Source organism: Octodon degus, unplaced genomic scaffold (assembly GCF_000260255.1).
Source record: "Octodon degus isolate 3935 unplaced genomic scaffold, OctDeg1.0 scaffold00050, whole genome shotgun sequence".
Classification (NCBI taxonomy): domain Eukaryota; kingdom Metazoa; phylum Chordata; class Mammalia; order Rodentia; family Octodontidae; genus Octodon; species Octodon degus.
In genome coordinates this window covers 6,157,844-6,179,487 of record NW_004524626.1, presented here as the reverse complement: position 1 = coordinate 6,179,487, position 21,644 = coordinate 6,157,844, and the positions used below count along the sequence as shown (strand labels likewise).

The 21,644-nt window shown below is 54.0% G+C and overlaps 1 protein-coding gene across 2 annotated transcripts in view; it reads left to right on the top strand.

Moving 5' to 3' along the window:
- Positions 1 to 21,644, top strand: part of Sbno2 (strawberry notch homolog 2) — a 57,234-nt gene that overhangs the window by 23,264 nt on the left and 12,326 nt on the right. The window contains exons 3-11 of one of the 2 annotated variants that reach the window (XM_004632668.2): positions 2,339 to 2,412; positions 3,159 to 3,270; positions 15,631 to 15,789; positions 19,717 to 19,800; positions 20,015 to 20,114; positions 20,355 to 20,509; positions 20,594 to 20,727; positions 20,801 to 20,891; positions 20,979 to 21,122. In XM_004632668.2, the coding sequence (XP_004632725.1) occupies positions 2,339 to 2,412; positions 3,159 to 3,270; positions 15,631 to 15,789; positions 19,717 to 19,800; positions 20,015 to 20,114; positions 20,355 to 20,509; positions 20,594 to 20,727; positions 20,801 to 20,891; positions 20,979 to 21,122 (1,053 nt within the window). Of the gene's footprint in view, positions 1 to 2,338; positions 2,413 to 3,158; positions 3,271 to 10,390; positions 10,618 to 15,630; positions 15,790 to 19,716; positions 19,801 to 20,014; positions 20,115 to 20,354; positions 20,510 to 20,593; positions 20,728 to 20,800; positions 20,892 to 20,978; positions 21,123 to 21,644 lie in introns of those variants that run through there. The other variant, XM_023716944.1, reaches the window with a different exon arrangement.

Sequence of the window (21,644 nt, the reverse complement as noted above, 5' to 3'; positions counted from 1 at the left end):
ATTCCTTTTCCTGTCTCTTGCCTTCATTCACCACCCCCTTCTTCTTGAACAACCATCTTCCTGAGAGACATCATAGCAGCAACTGTCATGTCATGACAAGCAGCCCATATTCAGAAGCCCAGAATGACAGGCTCTCCAAGCATGGAACTACTATCACAAATTACCATCTGCAGTGCAGTAGCTTAGTTCACAGGTATCAGTATATATAGTTAGTCAAGGTGAGAATCTTTCCAATTAGTATTACCTGTCTTCAAAAAGGTTTTGATTTGGATTTTTTATTTATTTAATTTTTTTTTGAGACAGGATCTTGGTATGCAGTTCAGGCTGATTTTGAACTCACTGTGTAGCCTGGGCTGGCCTCAAATTCATAGCCATCTTCCTGTCATTGTCTCCCCAGTGATGTAGTTGTCTGGGGTTTTTTATTGTTTTAGTTTGTTTTTGTGTCTCTTTTGGAGACAGGGTTTCACTGTGTAGGGCAGGCTGGACTCAAACTTACTATGTAATCCAGGCTGGCCTTGAACTTGTGGCAGTCCTCCTGCCACACACTCCTGATTGCTGGAGTGACAAGTATGTCACTGGTGAGACGTCACTGCTAGGCCTGGTGAGACGTAAACTGCTCTCCAGAGGAGCTATAACATTTTTCAGTCCTATCAGCAGTGTATTAGTGATTTGGTTTTTCTACATTTTCACTAGCACTTGGTGTTGTCACTTTTTATTTTGGCCTTTCTGATGGTGGGGTGCTGAATGTTGCTTATGGTTTTAATTTGTGTTTTCTTGTCAGTGATGTTGAAGTCTTTTCCCGTGCTGGACTGCTATCTGTATGTCCCCATGGGAGGTCCTGTACCCTAGTTCATACAGGAGGCTAAGGGGGTTGGGGGCCAGAGGTCAACTCAGAGGGACCTTGGGATGGTCCCTGTCTTTCTCTGGGCAGGAGGGGTAGGACCCTAGACAAGGGCTCTGGGGAGACACGGGGATCTTAGGGTGACCCCACTTGGGGCACAGTGGCCCTGCTTCTTCCTGGAGACTTTTGTACTAGGAATTGAACTCAGGATCCTGTGCTTGCCAGGCGGGCACTGCCACTGAGCTATATTCCTAGCCCCAGCTTTTGTTTTTTTGAGACAGAATCCTGTTGTGTAATTCATGCTGGCTTTGAACTCACTGTGTAGCTGAGGTTGGTCTTGAATTTGTGATGGTGCTCCTGCCTCAGGCTCCTTAGTGCTGAGATGACAGCTACCTCACCTGGCTCCACGGGCTCCCAAAGAGGTTAGCCCCAGGCCTGGGAGCCTGGAAGCCTGGAAGCCTGAGTGGTTTTTCCCTTTTCACTGTTTATTTGGTAAACATAGTTTGCATTCCAGGAGAAACTGGAAAGTTGCTTGGCATAGTGGCTCACACTTGTCATCCCAGCTTTCTGGAAGGCCGAGGCAGGAGGATCAAACATTCTATCTCCAGCCTGGGTAACTGAAAGATAAGACTCAGTGAGACCCCATCTCAACATTAAAATAAATACACAAATAAGGGATGGGGATGTAGCTCAGCACACAGGAAAAACAACAGAAAAGCTGAAAACGCACGTCATACCCCTAGGTTAGGCTGTCCCCTCCTTGGCCTGTGAGGCTGCCAAGACTTCCCCTCCAGAGTCAGTAGGCCTAGGTTGGGGAGCTGAGGGTTGGGGTGCTGATGAGTGAAGGAGGTAGCTCTCTGACTGCTGCCCCATCATGAACCCCAGGGTGGGACTGGGCCTGGGCCTGGGGACAGGTCTCTTGATCCGGGTCCTATGGAGCAGCCTGGTGGAGTATTTCAGGGGCCAGAACAATTCCAGGTTCAGTGAGGGCAAGCAAGATAATGCCTCCCAGCACCAGCCTCTTTCCAATGGCCTGAACGGCCAAAGGACAGAAGCCAGGGCAGGGAGGGGCCATCTGAGCAGCCCCGTGGAGTATGAGTGAGGGTGCACAGCTCCCACACTCCAGGGCAGGGCTCCATAGTTCCACACTTGGTCTCAACGTGCCAGTAACAGCCTCTGCCATGGAACCTAGACTCTCTTCAAGTGGTGTCCTCACTGTACACCAAGGGTCCTCTGAGAAGCAGTGTGTGGGACACTCTGGCAGTTGCACACTGGGCTCCTGGGTGCTCCTGCTCTGCCTTCAGGTCTGTCACTCAGATGGAGAAATGACGCAGTGTAAGGTTCAGTGACTCCCTGCAACCAGCAGGGAAGCAAGCCCAGGCTGATTGCAGAGCCCTTGCTTTCCACTGCTCTTCTTCCACCTGGTGACTCAGTCAGGATGGAGTTGGGGCTTCTGTCCCCACCCATCCACACAGACCCCACTCTCATGTCTTTCAGAATGGCCTCCTGCACTGTCCATGGTGGAGCAGCTTCTCACCACCACCATACCAACCCTTCTCCAGTGATAACCAGTAAGTATCTCCACAGAGGAACCAGGAGACATTTCTCCTGCACAGGGCAGTAGTTGAACTGGGTTTTAATGGATAGGTGGGAGCTTGCTGGGGAACATGCGCAGCAGGGAAATCCCAGGCAGAAGCAGCAGCCTGTGTAAAGGCCTTGGCAGTTCTGTAGCCAGAGCCAAATGGGGGATTCTAGAAGATCCTAGAGAAAGGGTGGGAAATGTCCTCCAGAACCTAGTAAGGGCCGGGGTGAGAGCTTCCTGGACTGAGGCAGCCTGACAGCTCAGGAGCTGTGCGTGCTGAGGACCCTGAGGGTCCTGTCCCTTCTTCTCTTATCCAGGTATGAGATTTGACTCTTTGAGTCAAGGACTCCGTTGCCCGCCATGCCTCTTCTCCCTGTGTCCCTGGCCATTTCTGCTAACAGGGCAGGGTTGCATGGGAATGGATTCTGTCCTGGGAGCACAGTGCTCCAAGTCCTAGGTGGCTGGGGCGAAATGGCCTGTGGCCTATCATGTCTCAGCACTGCGATGAGTTTGGACCCAGCCCCTGCATGGAGCCACCCTTCTCAGGGACAAGGCTGAGCCCACTGTAGGGGCTGCACAGCACAGAGTGGGCAGGGGTGAAGCCCGGTGCCTTAGTGTCCCCCTGCGAGCGTCCATGTGACCGCACTCCTGTTTGGGCACCAGGGGGAGGATCACAGTGCCGGCCCCAGCATCCCTGTTGTGGCCAGGGGTCATCTTCTCTGTCTCCTTCTCCAGTGCATTTGCAAGCCCGGCCACCTTCCTGGGCGGCCAGCCTTGCCCCAATGCCAGCTACTCTGCCGCGGCCACTGCGCCCAGCTTCCTGTCCAAGAGCAGCGACTTTCCTCAGGTAAGGGGCTGCAGTTTGCACCTGGGGACGATGGCCTTGGCTTGGCCTCAGTGAGGGTACAGTGGGGCACAGGGAGGTGGCTGACTTTGTGATGCGACAAAGAGCCTGGCACACCCTTCTTGTCAGGGGCAGCTGCTCCTAGGAGATGAGACCAAGAACACAGTGGAGGGGCTGCCATGTGGACGGATGGCGGCAGTTGTTGGCAGGCCATCCCTGTGGACTGCGCCGTCCCCTCATGCCCAAGCTGCTGTCTACACTATGGTGGTACTTGAAGGAGGTCTCGAGTTCAAGCCCCACCCCTGTGCAATTTAGGGGCTCAGCAAGGCCCTGTCTCAAAATGAAACAAACAGGATGAAAGGCCCTGCTGCAGTCTCCAGTGCCTGCAGGAGAAGGGCGTGAGAGGCTGAAGACTCCTTGCTCGGGCTCTGCAGATGGAGGGAGGGAGGGCGTGCCAGCAGCTGGGAGGGCGACCCTGTGGCTTTGGGGAGCATCCCTGCTCTCTGCCTACACCATGGACATCTGCCTTGCAGACTGAACAGAGACAACTGTGTTGCTTTAAGCTGCAGAGTCTGCTTAGTTTGTCGCTGTGGAAGTGCTTCTGGCTGTTGTGTAAACCAGAAGGTGCTGGAATGGAAAACCTGAAGCTGCTATGAAGTTGCTCTTTTGGGAATGAGAGAGAAACAGACCCACAGGCTTTGTGGACAGCTGGACATGAAACCAGAGCCCCAAGTTTCCCAGCAGCCTAAGGAAAAAGAGAAAGAAGATGACCCAGCTGGCTCTTCATGCCCAAAGGGAGAAAGCCAAGCCATTTGTGTTTTTGCTGAGCATTCCTGATTTCCCTCCGCAGAGCATGCCCTGTCCTCCACTCCCAACCCTGTGGTTGGTCTTGGCTTCATTTTCCCGGTCTTGTCCGCTGGGTGGAATCACAGGGCTGTGAGCTCCTCAGGGTCTCCTCTTGGCCCTGCAAGGAAGGATGAGGCCCCTGAGTAGCAGCTGACCATGCCTTCACCTGGGGGTCTTCATATATACCAGGGAGGGACAGACGGGACTCCCAGCATGGGGGGCTGCTCTTGAGAATGCAGCAGCAGTCAAGTCGGTCTGAGCCCTGCTGTGGGTATGGTTTGGGCCAGTGGCTGCCCCATTGTCCCATTCTGGAGGATGTGGTACATAAAAGGTTTTTTTTTGAGAAACAAAGATATTTTAGCCAGACATAGTAGCATGCGCCTGTAATTCCAGTATTTGCGGAGGCTGAGGCAGGAGGATTGCAAATTTGAGTTCCACAGGGACAACCTAACAAAACTTTATCTCAAAATTTAGAAAACAATTGGGTTTGTAGCTCAGTGGTAGAGAGCCCCTGGGCTTGGTGCCTAATACCAAAAAACACCTAAAAGAACAACAACAAAAAAAGCCAGGCTAAATCACTAAGTTGCCCAAACTGACCTCAAACTAGCGATCCTCCTCCCCCAGCCTCCCACATAGCTGGGATGATGGGAGTGCACCACGGTGCCTGGTTAAGATGTTTTAGATTCATAAAAGAGTTGCAGAAACCAAGACTCCCAAGTGCCCTTACCCACTCCTGACACTGGACAGTCTCTTACCACTTGGTGTGCTTGTCACAATGCGAAAGTCACTCCAGCGCAAGGCCAGGTACATGATGCCCCCCACTGACATGCTCTGAAGGAACTGGCTGGCTATGCCCAGGGTGTCCCTGGTTGGGTCTACCTGGGGATGTCAGATGATGAATCGGGCTCCGCCGCCCTCAGGAATCCCACAGATGTGGTGCTGCGTCCTCCTCCAGGACTGTGTTGTGGGCCTTGGTGAGGACGCCTCAGATAGTGATGCTGACCTTGACCACTTGGCTGGGTTCCTCCACTATTGAGTAATTGCTTTTCTCTTCCCCTGGGAGATGGTGGAGGCCCCAGTGATACCTGGTCCTCTGGGAGATGGGGCTCCATGGCAGATCTTTCTTTTTGTTTTTCTGTTTGGGACAGGGTCTTGCTGAGTTCAGACTGGCCTTGAACTCACTATGTAGCCCAGGGTTGCCTCAAACTCATAGTAATCCTCCTGTGTCAGCCTCCCAATTGCTGGGGTTGCAGATGTGTGCCAGGCCCAGCTTCTCTACTGTGAGTTTTGCTGGGTATTGTCCCCGGCCTTGTACTTGACTATTTAGTCCCTCATCCCCACTGGGAGGCTCATAGGTGTTTGTATCTTTCACATGGGGGACATAGGTGCAGTCACTTGCTGTCACCCCAGCCGCCCTACCTGAGCCAGCATGGCCTTCCCTGGAGCCTTCCTCCCTCTCCAACCACCAGGACAGTCCAGGCACCCTCCTCCGCCAGCCCTGACCCTCGAACTACCACCTGCCTCTCCGAGGAAGGGCCCTGCTCATCCCTGCTAAGCCTTTGTTTCCAGGGGCCACAGGAAGCCACTCGGGTTCTGATGTCCCCAGTCGGTGACCTGGAACAGCTCAGCGGCCCCTGTGGGGATCACCCGTGCCAGGGTTGCAGGTGCGTTGGTGGCCCTGGACATGTGGCTCTGCTTTCTTTTTTTTTTTTTTTTTCCTTTCTTTTCAAATTAAGATGTGATTCATGTAACAGCAAAGCCACCATGCAATTTCAAAGCGCACAGCTCTGCGGCTCTATAAACTCACTGAGCTGTGCATCCATTGCACTAATTCTAGAACATCATCATCATTCCACAAACACCATCCCCATGAGTGTCACCACATCCCCTCCCCAGCCCAGCACCTGAGGCCACTTCCTGTCTCTGGAGTCATCTCTCCCGGGTGTTTCCTGTCCACGGAGCCCACACTATGTGTCCTGTGTGTCTGGCGTCTCTCACTGAGCGTGGTGTCCTCAGGGTCCCTCCACACTGGCGAACGTCACAGCCTTGCTGCTTTCCTGGCTGAATGGTATTCCAGGGCATGGCTGTACCTCAGCGTGTATGTCCACCCATCAGTGGGCTCCCTGCTTCCAGGCTGTTGTGAATCCTGCCTGGGTGTCAGTGTGTTTCTTGTTTCTGTGTGGCCTCGGTTCCCATGTCACTTGGGCGGTGAGGTTGTGAATTGTGCCGTCATCAGCAGCTTTCCTTGAGGATGTGTTGCAGGTGTGTTTTGGTCCGATGGAGGGCACACTTGGGGACACGCTGGGGGCAGGGTTGAGTGAGTCAGTGGCTTCCTTCCCTGTAATGAACCCTAACACAGGGCCACCCTGCAGTTCTCGGGGTTCCCCAGGCCCTCTATACTCTCCTGGCCTCCCTTTGGCTATGCCTCTGCCTGGGGTGTTCCTGAGGATAAAGCCCACCTTCACCCTCTTTTGCTTCCCTAGTGCCCCCCCCAAAGCCACCTGCACCATGTCCAGCCATCGTTCCCCTTTTGCACACACCACCCCCCTTGGTGCTGGGAGTGCAGCCTCCGCAGTCTCTCCAAGGCCTCTTTCTACGGTAGGGGCCTCAGGGCAGTCAGGAGGGCAGCTCTCTGTCCACCTGTCCGGGAATGGCGCTGCTCTGCCAGGCAGCTGGGTGCTGGGAAGCCAGCCGGCCTCTCAGGGAAGTACCGTGCAGACGCCTCGTGGCCGCATCGACTGCTCCTCTGTTAATGCCGGGCAGCAGGCAGCAGAGGTCTGGCCGCCAGCTCCCCGCAGTTACCGGCAGAGCAGAGGAGCCGAGAGAGCGGGATGTCTTCTTCCAGGAAGCCCTTTGGGGGGCATTGCCCTGCCTGCTGGCTGTGCTGGGGGGCGTTCTGTAGGGAGCAAAGCCAGTGTATTTGGGTGGGGGCGTGCCGGGCTGCTTCCTAGCGCTCCGGGGATGGGCCACATGGCAGAAACTCGAGCAATTGCGCTTTGGAGGTGAAGGTTACAACTGGCCGTGTGTGTGGCGCTCCTCCCAGTACTACAGTGGTCCCTGCTGCCGCAAGGCCATCTCCTCCTTTGCGTTCCTGCATCCTACTAGGATCCATCCACTAGACAAAGGCCCTCTCTAGCCCCCTGTGCTTCCATCTTCACTTGTCACCTGCCTCAGACCCCATAAAGCCCCAGGTCCCCAGGGTCAGGGCCTCATTGCTGTTCTAGGATTCAGTGTCCCGCTCAATAGGAGCCTTTAGCTGTAGGAAAGACCTGAGTCCTCCTGCCGCTACTCCCCACTGTGCCATCTTCCCAGGCGCACTGCTCATCCATCCCCCAGGAGCTGCCTGGGACTCCCTGGAATCCTTTTCTGTTTTTTCTTCTTTCCTTTCAGGGGATTGAATCCAAGATGTTCACAATTAGCTACATTTCCAGGCCTTTTTGCTTTTGTTTTTATTTTTGTCTTTTGAGACAGGATCTTGCTGTGTAGTCCAGGCTGACCCAAAAATCTCAGCAATCCTGCCTTGGCCTCCCCAGTGCTAGGATTACAGGTGTGTGCCACCATATCCAGCTTGGAAGGCTTCTCTGAGACATGCTGTTCCCTTCCTCTACTTCAGGGAGGACTGACCACATCCCCACTTGGTTCTTTTGCTGTGACACGGGGACACATCAGCAGGTGCATCCAGGCTTACCAGAGCCTTTTTAGTAATAAGGGGCAGGAGGGACAGAAGGGACGGAGCAGCAGTTGAAAGAGGGAGGAGGAGGAATCCTAGGACCAGCTGGATGGGGGCTGAGCCCAGGGGCCAGCGAGGGTCCCACAGCTTGGGAATGCAGCCAGGTGTGGATGACAGTGTTTGGGCCTAGTCTTGTCACCTTGTTCAGGGCCATTGTTACTGAGTGCTGTGTGTCAGTGACTGGGTTTGTCCTCTAGTCCCTGCTGTGTGACAGAGACTTCTCCCCAGCCCCAGGCAGCTATAGACCACACTCAGGCCTAGGGCACCCATATTCTCCAGGTGATGTGACCTGCTCCCCATGTGCCTGGAGTGGCTGGGGCTGAGGGTGGCAGGACACAGGGCATGATGGGCAGTGGCCGTGGGCAGGCGGCCTCCTGCTCCCTCCCTGCCATACCCTGAGGACTGTGACTCCTGGGGACTCACCTGGGCCTTCTTGCCAGACAAGAGGTGGTCTGGAGACCGGAACAAAGGCCATGGGAACTGTACATGGTTAATCCAATTTAAAAATTGTGCTTATGTGTCTTTTCAACTTCCTAGTAATTTTTTAAAATAGAGACAAAATTTCAGGGCATAAAGTTTATCCTGTTAAAATACATTCACAGGGCTAGGGAGGTAGCTTGGCAGTTTAAGCTCCTGCCTGGCCAGTGTAAGGACCCAGGTTCGATCCCTAGTACTGCATGCTGTGCTCCCAGAATCCTGGGTGCGCCTTATTAGGCCCCGAAACCCAGCATGGTGGCGCATGCCTATAATCCCAGCGCTGGGGAGGCAGAGACAGAAGGATCACTATGATTCTGAACTGTGTAACAAGACACTGTGTTAAAAAAATGCATTCACAGAGTTGTGCAAACACTACTTCTGTCTTGTTCTAGAATGTTCTACCAGCCCAAAGCAGGTCCCCATCCCCTCCCCACCCCAACACTGTCAAGTCCACTTCCCATCTCTGGAGTCATCTGTAGTAGACATTTCTTGTTCATGGAGCACATGCATGTGTCCTCTGTGTCTGGTATTGCTCACTCAGCATGGGGTCCTCAAGGTCTGACCATGTTGTGGCATGTATCACAGCTCCTTTTCTGGCTGCATAATATTCCACAACATGTGGCTGACCCTCACTGTGTGTATCCTTCCACTGGGATGTCCTACCTTTTGCTTGTCATGAGTGACACTGCTATGAGCATCTGTGTGCACACGTTTGCGTGGATGTTTTCGCTATTGGCTGTGGGTACGCACAGAGCAGTGGTGTTATCAGGTTAGATGTTCACTGTATGCTCAGCCATTTGAGGACCCACCGGGTGCTTCCTGCAGCAGCTGTGTTCTCCCTGGCCCGTGGGGCTCCTCCCCTCCTTCTCTCCAGCACCATCCTGTCACCTTTGTGCCAGCTGTCCCAGTGGGTATGCTGTCTCACCATGGTTTTGGGTTGCATTTCCTCTTTTGTTCATCCCCTCCCCACCTGCCATGCTAGGGCTGCCGGCTCCCACTCTGGCTTCCAGCTGGGGGCAGGAGGCAGCTGTGGTGGCCTGGGGAGGGACAGATCTGTGCCAAGGCCTGCTGCTGGGGACCGCATTGTGGGGAGTAGGGGGTGAGATGGGAGTGGGAGGGGCCCAGTATGCAGGTGGGGGTGGGGCTGCTAGACCTTCGCCTCAGACCTTGAGGGGCACCTACCAGCAGGATCCTCTGGACTCCTGGGGTGCAGATGCCTTCCACCTGGGCTGTGTGCCTTGTACCTTTGGTTTGGCAGGGGACCCTCCCCCTGCAAATTACCACCCCTCTGGCCCTGGGGCCTTCCCAGTACCCCAGCTCCTTGTGGACACCATGAGTGCCACCTCTAGTTCTGGAGCAGAGGCAGGACAGGGCTATGGGTCCTGACACTTGCCACTCGGGGCCCTGTGATACGCTGTGGGTGAGTCGCTGCTGAGGACACAGGGAAGTTGCTGTCTAGCCTCCCAGCCTGGTGACCACGCCAGCTTGCACCTCTTTTTTCCATTAACTTCTACCCAAGGAGAACCGCTTTCCCATGGGACCTCAGGCTCCTACAGGGCTGTGAACCTTGCTGTGCTTGCCTGGGCTGGGAAACACCAGGGACACCTGCGGTTGGGGGAGGGAGGGAGAGGCTAGTGCCTCGTCATAACCCAGCTATAACCCTAGACTCAGAGCAGCGCAGGGGAGCAGGTCCCCCAAGTTGGGCACAGTGGGGATAATGGCCCAGAAGTGCCCCCTGGAGGGATGGGCTGTGATCTTCCCTGTGGGCTATCAGCCTCAGTTTCCTCAGGGCTCTGCCTGTCATGGTGAGGACAGCAGAGCACACCTGGCACCTTCCTGGCCCTGGGCAAGGGTTGGAACAGAGCCCAGGGCCTCTGAAGGATGGGGAAACTGAGGTTGGGGCCCCACCCCAACATCTCCGGGAGGAGCCTAGCCAGGGGTGGGCAGCCTGGTTGTTGACAACCCGCCCGCCTGTGGCTGGATTCCGCCCCGTACGGTAATTCTCCTCGCCCTGCCAGTAATTGCCCTGACTTACCAGGCAAGCATCATTTCCTGAAAGTCAGCGGGCCTTAGAGGAAGTAGGCGCGAGGCTGTGACTAACCCCACATGCAAATGCTGGGGGCCTGAGAGCGGCTGCCTCTGTCCCTCCGTCCCTCCACTCTACCCGGGACCCAATGCCGCTGTCATGAGGGACGCGCTTCTAGGCAGCTCTTCCAGGGGGACCCGGGCAGCAGCCCCCACACGCCTCCAACATGTCCCAGCTGCGCCTCTGGCTGCAGTTTGCAGCTCTCAACAAGGTAACCCGAGGCATGGGAGACCCCATGCCACCATGAGGGAGAGTGGCAGGACAGGTCGGGCCACCTGTGGGCTGACCAACCCAGGGCTGCCTGGGATCTTGGCAGTGGGCAATGTGAGGTTTCAGGTTTCATAGTCTTGCTCTGTGTCGTCGTCCCCCCCCCCCCCCAGCAACAGAAAGGAATCATCTGGGATTTTCTGAGGCAGAGGCAGACTTGGGCGGCGGGGGGTAGCTGGGAGGTGAGGCGTGTGTGTGGATGGGGCTTCCACACACAGGGCTCGTGGCTAGGCTGGCAGGAGGACTGGTGTGGTTGTTTATCTGCCCTGGGTCCTGCCACCTACAACTGAGCTGCAGAAGCCCAGGGTTCCGAGGCCACGGGTGGGTGTCTTGTGCCTCCCAGCCCCATGTGGGACTCAAATCAGATGCTGCTGGGTCAGGGTGGGGTGCAGTTGGAGACTGGTGCCATCTGGGCAGACAGGGACGGGTCCCCATCCTTAGGATGCCCTGAGACCAGCTGGAGCAGGAGACAGCACCAAACACCTGTTTGGGGGAGTGGGGTCTTCTGGGCCAGGAGGGGTATGTCTTTCTGCTGTGGTGTCTGCACCCGAGCCCACTGTGGCCCGGGACCAGCGTTGTCCGCTGCCCCCCCATCTCTCCAAAGTGCTGTGGTGATCGTAATGCTGAAGGGGTCCCAGACCACCCAGGCCCACAGCATTGGTGGGTGTGGCCAGCCCCTTCAGTCAGCCTCCATTCCTCAGCTCCCCTCAGGGTGCTGAAAGGGGCCTTGGGGGGCCAGGGAGATGGCTCAGAATAAGCGCTTCCCTGGCAAGCGCAAGGGCCTGAGTTCAATCCCCAGTTCTGCCCCCGCCAAAAAATAAATAAATGAAAGGGACCTTGGAGGGGAGCCCAGGGTTCCCCAGGGAGCAGGCAGTCTGGTGGGGGCACAGCACAGTCCCTAAGGTGAGCTCTTAGTGCTGGGGAGCTGAAGGGCAGCGAGGGTCAGTGTCTTGGTAACTAATGGTTGCCCAAGTTGTCGCTTAGATGGGCAGCTGGGGGAGGGGTCTGCTCTTGTCTCCCACACAGCCCCCCACCTGTGTGTGGGCAGGCAGGGCACAGGTCTCATGGGGTCCACAGAACCTTGTGTCTCTCCTCCCTTGACAGCTGAGGGGCCCCAGTGCCTTATGCAATTTGGGGGTGGGGTGGGTGGGCATCCTACTCTGGGTGAGATCAGGACCACAAGGTGCTGTGGTAGTACTGTCCACAAAACTGAGAGCTGATGTCAGGGACTTGTGTGGTGTCTTTAATAGACCTTAGCTGGGCACAGTGATGCTGTGTCCACACCTGTCATCCCAGCCTCTGGGCAAAGGAGCCAGAAAGATGACAAATTCAAACTCATCCTAGGCAACTTAGTGAGATCTTGTCTCAAAATAAAAACTGGGGACATAACTTGAGGCAAAGGCCCGGGTTCAAGCCTCAGTACCAAAGGTACATAGAAAATCTGCCCCAGTGGTGCAGGGGTCTTAGGGTAATATGTTACCCCAGTCACAACCAGGAACCAGAAGAGGCTGAGGCCCACCTTTATGCTCTCCTCTGAGTCCCGACACCCTGCCCCTGCTCCTCTCATGTCACCTGTTAATTTCTTCGGGTGTCTCTGGACAGAGACTAGTTTCTTGGACATTGCTGTCTCTGCTGCCCTGGACGCTGGAGAGCACTGGGCAGAGTTGAGGAGGCCCCTCCAGGGGGGCTGTTCATGGCGTCCCTCATGGTCCTGCTTGGGTCCTAGCGAGGTCTGTGACACCCACAGGTTCTGGTGCCAGGGCTTTGGGTCTCAGTCTTTGGTGAAGCGCAGGCAAGGGGCTTCACTGAGGGGGTGTCCCCTTCCCAAGCTGTGCTCTTCCTGGGCCCCCCCGGGGGTGGCCCTCTTCAGTGCGCTCCTGGAGCCCTCCTGCCCCTCGTGCTGTCATTGGGCCAGGGAGGGGCCCTTGGAGGCGGAGCTATGCTCCACACGTCCAGGAGCAGTTTTGTTTTTATTTATTTATTTATTTATTTATTTATTTGTGTGTGTGTGTGTGTGTGGCCAGCTCAGCCCACCAGGGGGTGGGGCTGGCTGGCATGTGGTGCTGGGGATTGAACCGCGGTCCCTGTGCTTTGCTAAGCTTGTTCTAAGTAGGTGCTTTAGACCACTGAACCATCTCACCAGTCCCCCAGGAGCAGTTTTGGCATAATTGGTGGCCCACATCTGGGCCAGACCCCTGTGTGGCTATCAAGTGACCCCTCAAAGGCTCTGTTTCCCTGACATGGGCCCCACAGCATGCTGAATGGCTGGGCCATGTGAGAGGGTGCAAGCCTGGCCCCTACCCTGCTTCCTGGCCTGCTGGCAGCCACTTCTCAGCCCCTCACCAAGGCATGTTCTGTCTAGGTATTTTCTTGCCAGGGGCCTCAGGGTGGGATCTGCCCCAGGGAAGGTCCAGGCTGGCAGAGCTGAAGGGCAAGGTGGGGACAGGCCCCTGCTGGGCTGAAGGTATGGCTGTCACAACTTGATCCTCTGCACAGAACAAGCCCATGCTGGGCCCAAGAGTATGTGGCCCTGCCCTTGGCTTCCCAAGGACCCATGGGAGTGACCAGTCAAACCTGAGCCTCAAGCTGGCTGATCCAGCCCCCATGAGCCTAAGGGTGGCCCAGTATCCAGGGGCCACACAGGGACACCAGTGGCCTAGTATCCTCTGTATTCCATCGTAGGATTTGTGGATCTGGTAGGACTGTCCTGCTGTCCCCAGGAGGCCCTGGGCAGACCTCAGCGTGATCCCTACCCATGCAGCGTCCAGGTGGGCCTGACCTGCCAGGGCCTTGGGGCCAGTGCTGGTTAGTGGCCGTCCCTTAGCCTGCTCAGAGTTTTGGGGCAGCTGTGTCGTAGCTCAGACCCAGCCAGGAGAAGGAGCCTGGATCTCAGGAACCAGTCCTGGATTGGTGCTCTGTGGGGCAGGGGAGGAGAGATTGGTGCTCTGTGGAACAGGGGCTCCTGTCCCCAGTGACCTCCAAGTGTAGGATACCAGCGTTCAGCTAAGGAGCCCAGAGCACACCCATCAGAGCCCACAAGGCTTGTGTTCCTGGTCACTCTGCCACCTGGGTCCCAGAAAGGGCTCTGAAGGTGCCCCACCCACCCCTGCTGGGTCAGGAGTCCAATCTGTTACCCCTCAGGGCCCTGGCCACTCCCTGCCTGGTCCGTAGTGGGGGTGGTTCTAGAGGCTTTCTGTGGCAGGTTGCTCTGCTCTGGGTGCTGGGTGTCACTTGGCCAGCTCTACCCAGGGAGTGCTCTGGGGTGCAGTGGGGTGCAGGGTCAGGGTCCCTGCACAGCTCCCCTCAAATGGGCCTCGGGGGCTCAGACACAGAATGGCACCATCCCCTAGTACAGGTTCCCGGGGCCCCTGCCCTTGACTTGCTCCTGTGTCTGCAAAACAGGGAAGAGTGTGCGTGTACTGCAGGCCTGTGGGATCTCTGGGAGGTGGCAGCTAGCCTGCATGTCACACAAGCTGGGTTCCTGACCGGTAGTGACAAGTGGCTGCCTGGATAAAAGACTCTGATCCTATTAAGATTATAGTGACTCTTGCCCCACCCCATTGTCATAGGTGTGTGTCATCTTTTAAAACCTAGGTTGATTTTTATTTTATTTTTTTGGTACTGGGACTTGAACTCAAGACTTTACACTTGCCAGGTAGGCATTAATGCCACTGAGCTATCTCCCAGGCCCTAAGATATAGGTTTAGCTGGGCATAGTGGCCCATGCTTATAATCCCCACACTCAGGAGGCTGAGGCAGGAGAATCACTGTGAGTTTGAGACCAGCAAGACTACATAGTAAGTTCAAGGCCAGCCTAAATTACATAGTGAGACCCTGTCTCAAAAAAACAAAAGCTAGGGGCTGTTGAGATAGCTCAGCAGACTAAAGTGCTTGCTTAGGCAAACTTAGGTAAGCACGGAGACTGCGGTTTGATCCCTGGCACCATATGCCATGCCAGGCCTGCCCCCAGGGTAGGCTGAGCTGGCCAGAGTCTGGGCACAGTGGTACATACCTGTAATCCCAGTGCTGAGGAGGCTGAAAGCAGGAGGATCACCACGAGTTTAAGCTGCCTAGTGAGACCCTGCAACAACCAAATATATGTGTATATATATATATATATATATATATATATTTATTTTAGGGAGGGGTCTACAGGATGTTCAGGGTCTCGGTACTAGATCACTTGTAGTGATCCCCGTTTACATCCACCCAAGAGCTGGGATTACATGCACACACCACCACGCCCAGTCTCCATCTGTCTCAGCATGCCCCAGGGGAGGGGCTGGCATGGCAGGCCTGGGGATTGAACCCCTGGCCTAATCTGCTGAGCTATTTGGCTGGCCCTAACAACCAAGTATATTAAAAAAATAAAATAAAAACTAAAGTAAAGCTTAAGGGCCGGGGAGGTGGCTCAGTGGAATAAGCGCTTCCCTGGCAAGCGCAAGGGTCTGAGTTCAATCCCCAGTTCCGCAAAAAAAAAAAAAATAAATAAAGTAAAGCTTAGGTTTAAATCAGGCGTGGTAACATGTGCCTGTAATTCATATATCACATAATTCATTCCTTTAAAAAGCATAATTCAGTGATTTTAGTGTATTCGTGGCTGTGCAACCAACACTTTGAGAACACTTTCATCACCTATTTTTGAGGTTCCCATGAGCCATCCCTGCCATCCCATCCCCAGCCACAGCACCCACAAGTCTTCTTCCTGTCTCTGGATTCACCTGTCCCGGGTGTTTCCTGTCTGTGGAGCCCACACTGTGTGTCTTCTGTGTCTGGCATCTCTCACTGAGCACAGTGTCCTCAAGGGCCCTTCATGCTGTGGCAAGTGTCACAGTCTTAATTTCTTTTCCTGGCTGAGTAATATTCTATCATGGGGATGGGCTCAATGCCCCCACCTCAGGGTCGCTACCCCCTACCCTGCACACCTGGTTACCCCTCACCAGGGCCTGTCTTCCAGGACTCCTACTTCGAGGACCTGTCCAACACCTCCATCTTCTCCTCATCGGTGGACTCTCTGTCTGACATTGTGGATACGCCTGACTTTCTGCCAGCAGACAGCCTTAGCCAGGTGCCTACCATCTGGGATGTGAGCACTGCCTCATCCACCCATGACAAGGTCAGTGTGTGGGCACCCCAAGTGGCGCTCCCAGGCTACGGGGCAGTTACTACTATAACTGTTCACAGACATCTGTGCTCATGTATCTTGTGAAGCCCGGGCATGGGGTCACCTCCTTGCAGCCCTTGAGGCCCATCCGCTCCCCACCCCTCTGACGTGTCTGGCCTTACTATACTAGGAATCAAGTTTACCCAGTAGACAATCAAAATCTGTTTTAGAGCCAGGCATGCGTGGTAGGGCATACTTACAATCCCAGCATCCAGGAGGCTGAGGCAGGAGGCTCCCCAGCCTGTGCTACATAGAGATACCCTTTCTCAAAACTCTCTCCACCCCTAAGAAGAGCAGTTTTGATTACACATTCTCACTCCAGGCTACTTGGCCCTCATACCCTGGGCAGTGTCTGAAGAGCTTCCTACTGTAGTGCAGGCAGAGCTGCGGGTATGGAACTAATAGAAGCCAGAGACACTGCTCAGCCCCTGCCATACCCAGAATGCTAACCACAGCTAATAGTTTGTCCCCTTTTGGGGCAGCTTGGGTTTGTTTGAGACAGAGTCTCACTATCTAGTTTAGGCTGGCCTTGCACTCAACAGCAGTGAGGTGTTTGTTTGTTTGTTTGTTTGTTTGTTTTTTTAATTTTAGTACAGGGTCTCACTACATAGATTGGACTCATAGTGATCTGCCTGTGTTCAGCCTCCCAAGAGCTGGAATTACAGGCAGGCACCACCATTCCCAGTCTCAATCACCGTCTCAGTGTGCTTCATGGATGGGACCAGCTAGGCAGGCTGGGGATTGAACCCTGGCCACTGCATCTGCCTAAGCAGGCGCTTTAATCTGCTGAGCTATTTGGCTGGCCCAGGTTTGGTTTTTTGAGTCAGGGCTTTGTAATAGTTGGACTTGAACTCAGTGTAACTCAGGCAGGCCTTGAACTCACAGCAATCCTCCTGCCTCTGCCTGCTGAGTGCTGGTATGACAGGGTGTTTACTACCCACCTGGTTAAGGCACCTAATTTTAGCAGTGTGGAGAGAGGGACCCTATCCAGCCCTTTCCAGGGTCCTCTGCAGAGAAGCTTCTAGAATTGGGGTATATGTTACAAGTGTATCTGGAGAGCCCCAGGTTGAGGGCACATGGTCTCTCCCATGCTGATAAGGATTATCAGCATGCACCTGGGGTGGCTCTCAGTGTCCTGACAGTAGAGGTGACAGACTAAGGCTAGGGTTGGGTCCAGCATGGAGAGGTAGCCTGGAGCACTGGTAATGACCCCAGCCTCTGTACCCTTTTGGGGGTCACTTGGTCCTGTCCCTCTTGGAATTCAGTCCCAGTGGAGCACTACGAGCCCCACCCACAGCCAGCTGGCCTACCCTGGAGGGTTCGAGAGCATCGGAAACCCAACACCCAGGGCTGCCCAGCCTGGCTGGGAACGTGACTCAGCCTTCCAGGAACTGCCGTGTCTGTTTGGATTTTGTTAATTTAAAAAAAAAAAAAAAAAAAAAAACAGAGCAAGATGGTTGAGGGTGGACTTGTAACCTTCCAGGCCTGGTTTCTGTACTAAGCTCTTTCAAAATCTTTTGCAAGTTCCTAACTTTGATAAAAATAGAAGTCAGAGTTGATTATGCACTGACAGAATTCCTGGGACTCCTGTCCTGTCATTGCATGGGCAGATGCTGGAGTCTTCAGCCATGCCTGTCACTCCACCTCTTGCAGCTCCTTGGAAAACCCCCTTTGAGTCTGGATAGGGGTCCAAGTGCAGATTGGGTTTGCTTTGGTTTGTTACTGAGGACTGAACCCAGGGCCTTTGTACTGAGATACACACCATCCCTCCCCCCAACTTTTTTTTTTTTTTTTTTTTTTGACACAGAGCCTCTCTAAGTCTCCAAACTGCTCAGGCTGGGCTTGAACTTTCTTTTCTTTTCTTTTCTTTTTTTTTTTTTTTTGTGCCTGTATTCATTTTTTTAATATCCATTATTTATTTATTTATTTATTATTTTTTTATTGAGAAATAAATATGAATGAGACAGTTTCACAGCTGATTAATAGGACAGTTTTGATAATCAATACATCATACATTGTTTTTTTTTTTTTTAATTTTTATTTATATATTTTTTGTATATGTGTGGCCAGCTCAGCCCACCAGGGGGCAGGGCTGGCTGGCATGTGGTGCTGGGGGATTGAACCGCGGTCCCTGTGCTTGGCTAAGCTTGTTCTAAGTAGGTGCTTTAGACCACTGAGCCATCTCACCAGCTCTACATCATACATTGTTATCTTCTTAGTGGTTATCCATAGTACAAGAAGCAGACAGGATATTTTGTCCAAACACTGTTAGTACACCTCTTTCTTCTCATTGAGTTAAGTGAAAGTAGCTGTACTTTTATCCTAACTATTTTGTATATATAAATACAAAATGATCTTTCCTTTGTATCTTTTTTTAAAAATTTTAATTTTAATTTTTTTTGTCCTGTCAGAGGTGAATATTCTATTGGCATCTAAATATTATAGGTGTTTGAATTCAACTAAACAATCTAACATTGTCTAGCAGTCTATAATATTAGTGGGTTATCCTCAGAAGTTATTGACTTGAGCCTTTTACAGCTCATCGTATTAATATGGATTTACTTTATATACCTCGTTTGTATACTTTTCTGCTGAATGGTTAAGACCAAGATATAGCAAGACCTATATACCAAGGAATGTAACTTTTGTATCTGATAAGGTCAGCCAAGTACTCTCAGGATTTATCCTGTAGCCCTGTACTGCCTTTTGTACATCCTTTTGTCAGTGTCTGACATGAGAATGAGTCACGGCCATTGCTTGACCAATTTGCTCTCTGTGAAAGCTTGAGAAAATGTTTTTTCTCTCCATGTGACTCTCCCCAGGCTTGTGCCTGTATTCAAAATCAGGATCTTGTGCTTGCCAGGCAAGTGCTATACCACTGAGCTATATCCCCAGCTCTGGGTTTGAATTTTCTATCCTTCTGTCTCAGTCTTTCCGAGGGCTGGGATTAGAGGTTTGCTTTGGTTTGTTACTAAAGACTGACCCCAGCTCTGCTGTGCCTGGGGTTTGTTTAAAGCATGTGCGTGTTCGAATCACCCCGGCCTGGACCCTGTGTTCTCGCTGTAAGTCCTGGCCTGCCCAGCCTCAGCACTGCGGTCTGCACATCGATAACCACACAGCTCAGCAGTTGGCGGGTGCAGATCCTGTCCTTGATGGTCCACAGGCTCTGGATGCCTGGTCACTTCTCAGGCCCCAGGATGGACCGTGTCCCAGGTCTGTCCTGCCTGCCACCCTGTCTGTAGTCAACCCAGCTGAATGAGATGGGCAACCCATCTCCCCAGTATGCACAGGGGTCTGGGAGGGTCTGTCCATCTGGTCAGTGTGACAGGTCATTCTGACCCGTCCACCCAGAGGACCTGCTACCATGGAGAACAGTAGTGGGGTCATGGGGTAACAGTGAGTTCAGGGATGCCCCTCAGCCACATTAACTGGCCCCATATGCTAGGCCAGTTTCAACACAAGCTGGGGTCACAGGGGCCAGGGGCCCAGCTGTAGGGCTAGCCCCTCAAATTTCTGGTCCCCTTGGCTCTCACCAGATTCTCTCCCTTCCCAGGTCACTGCATCCCTGCAGCCCCAGCACAAGGGCATCTTAGCCACCAGGTCCTGCCCAGCCTGTCCATAGTCACTCTGGCTAGATCTTAAGGTAGAAACTGCCATCTATCATAATTACTGAGCAATGGCCAGGCATGGTGGCACGTGCCTTAATCCCAACACTGGGGAGGCTGGGGTAGGAGGATTACTTTGACTTTGAAGCCAGTCTAGGCTACACAATGAATTCAAGGCTTGCCTGACCTATATACTGAGACCTTGTCTCTAAATAAATAAAAAAGAATTATGGAGCACCTCCCCACCTTGGCTGATGTCCTGCCCTCCCCTCAGCTGTTCCTGCCCAGTGGACCATTCCCAGGCCTTGAGGACCCTGTGACCTCCCTGCCTAGTACCTCTCTTCTTGTCAGCTACCAGGTGAGCCTGTTCCCCAGCTCTGTCGCAGGACAGTCTGTATGCCCTGAGGCCTCAGGGAGAGAGGTTTGAGTACCCAGAGGCAGGGAGCATCCCATTTTACAGATAAGGAAACCAAAGTCCCAGGAAGGCCCTAGGGGGTCTCTGGGCCACCACCTGTGAGGGATACCAGGTTAACACAGGGCAGGACTGACACCTGGATTTTGGGCCCTTGCAGTCCCAAAGCCAGCCTGATGACGAGGTGGAAGACGAGGAGGAGGAAGAGGCAGAGGAGCTGGGCCACGCTGAGACCTACGCTGACTATGTGCCCTCCAAGTGTGAGTGGACTGGGCTGGCAAGGATGCTCAGATCCCCTCTCATACAGATGAGAATCCCCCACTCATAACTCACCACCCACCACCACCGAGAGCACAGGGTCTCCAGGTCACTGGGGTTGGTTTTTCCATCAGCAGAGCTGAGATCTGCAGACACAGGAAAAGTAGCTAAATGGTCCACTGTTCCCTTCCTAGAGCCCCTCCTGCCCAGCCATGCCCACCCTTCTCCCTCTGCCCCTCCAGCCAAGATCGGAAAGCAGCATCCAGACCGCGTGGTAGAGACCAGCACTCTGTCCAGTGTCCCCCCGCCGGACATCACCTACACCCTCGCATTGCCCACCTCAGACAGCATAGCCCTGTCTGCCTTGCAGCTTGAAGCCATCACCTACGCCTGCCAGGTGACTGCCCAGACTCCACCCGTGCCCTGTCCCCATAAGGCTGGGGAGCCACAGCCCTGGCCTGACTGCCCCCTCTGGCTGCAGCAACACGAGGTCCTGCTGCCTAGTGGTCAGCGTGCGGGCTTCCTTATTGGTGATGGAGCTGGCGTAGGCAAGGGCCGCACTGTGGCTGGCATCATCGTGGAGAACTACTTGCGCGGCCGGAAGAAGGCCTTGTGGTGAGCTGCCCCGCAGGGCGGGTTGGCAGCGAGGTGGGGTTGAGGGCTCCCCTGACCTATCTGCCACTATCAGGTTCAGTGTCTCCAACGACCTTAAGTACGACGCAGAGCGTGACCTTAGGGACATCGAGGCCCCAGGCATTGCTGTGCATGCGCTGAGCAAGGTGAGTAGCAGGAGAATTCCAGCCCAATAGTGCCAGTTTTCTCCCTATGGAGAAACTGAGTTCCCCATGCCTGCCCTGTCTCCACAGATCAAATACGGGGATAACACTACCTCAGAGGGCGTCCTCTTCGCTACCTACTCAGCCCTGATTGGGGAGAGCCAGGCGGGCGGGCAACACCGCACGCGCCTGCGGCAGATCCTCCAGTGGTGTGGAGAGGCTTTTGATGGCGTTGTATCCTGCAGTCTTGGACTGATGGGCAGAGCGGGGGGTTGGGGGTTGGGAGGAACCTTGCCTGGCACAGCGGCGGGGTCAAAGGCCATGAGAGCCTGTGGAGATCCTGCATGAGGCCCTGGGTCTTCTGGATTCTGGGAGATAGGGGACCCAAGTTCTCCCTGTCCCCAGGCCCTCCTAGTCTGGCTCAAGCAAGTCTGATAGCAATTAGACTCAGCCGTGGTGTTTGCAAAGATATTTGTGAAGGCAGCAGCCGCTGTGTGCCCCAGAGGGAGGAAGGTGGCCTGTCCCCTGCCAACTCTCTATTGGAGGGGTCTGAGTGCCTGGCTTCCTAGACCAGGGCATGTGCCAGGGGTGTTGGGGGCACAGACCCACAGGGTTGTTTGGCTATAGCAGAAAAATCAGAGGGTTTCTTCATGTCCTAGAATTGTAGTTTCTGTTTTTGCCTTTTGTACTAGAGAGTGAACCTAGACCTTTCACACTGACTTACACGTCAAGTCCTTTTTTTTTTTTTTTTTTTTT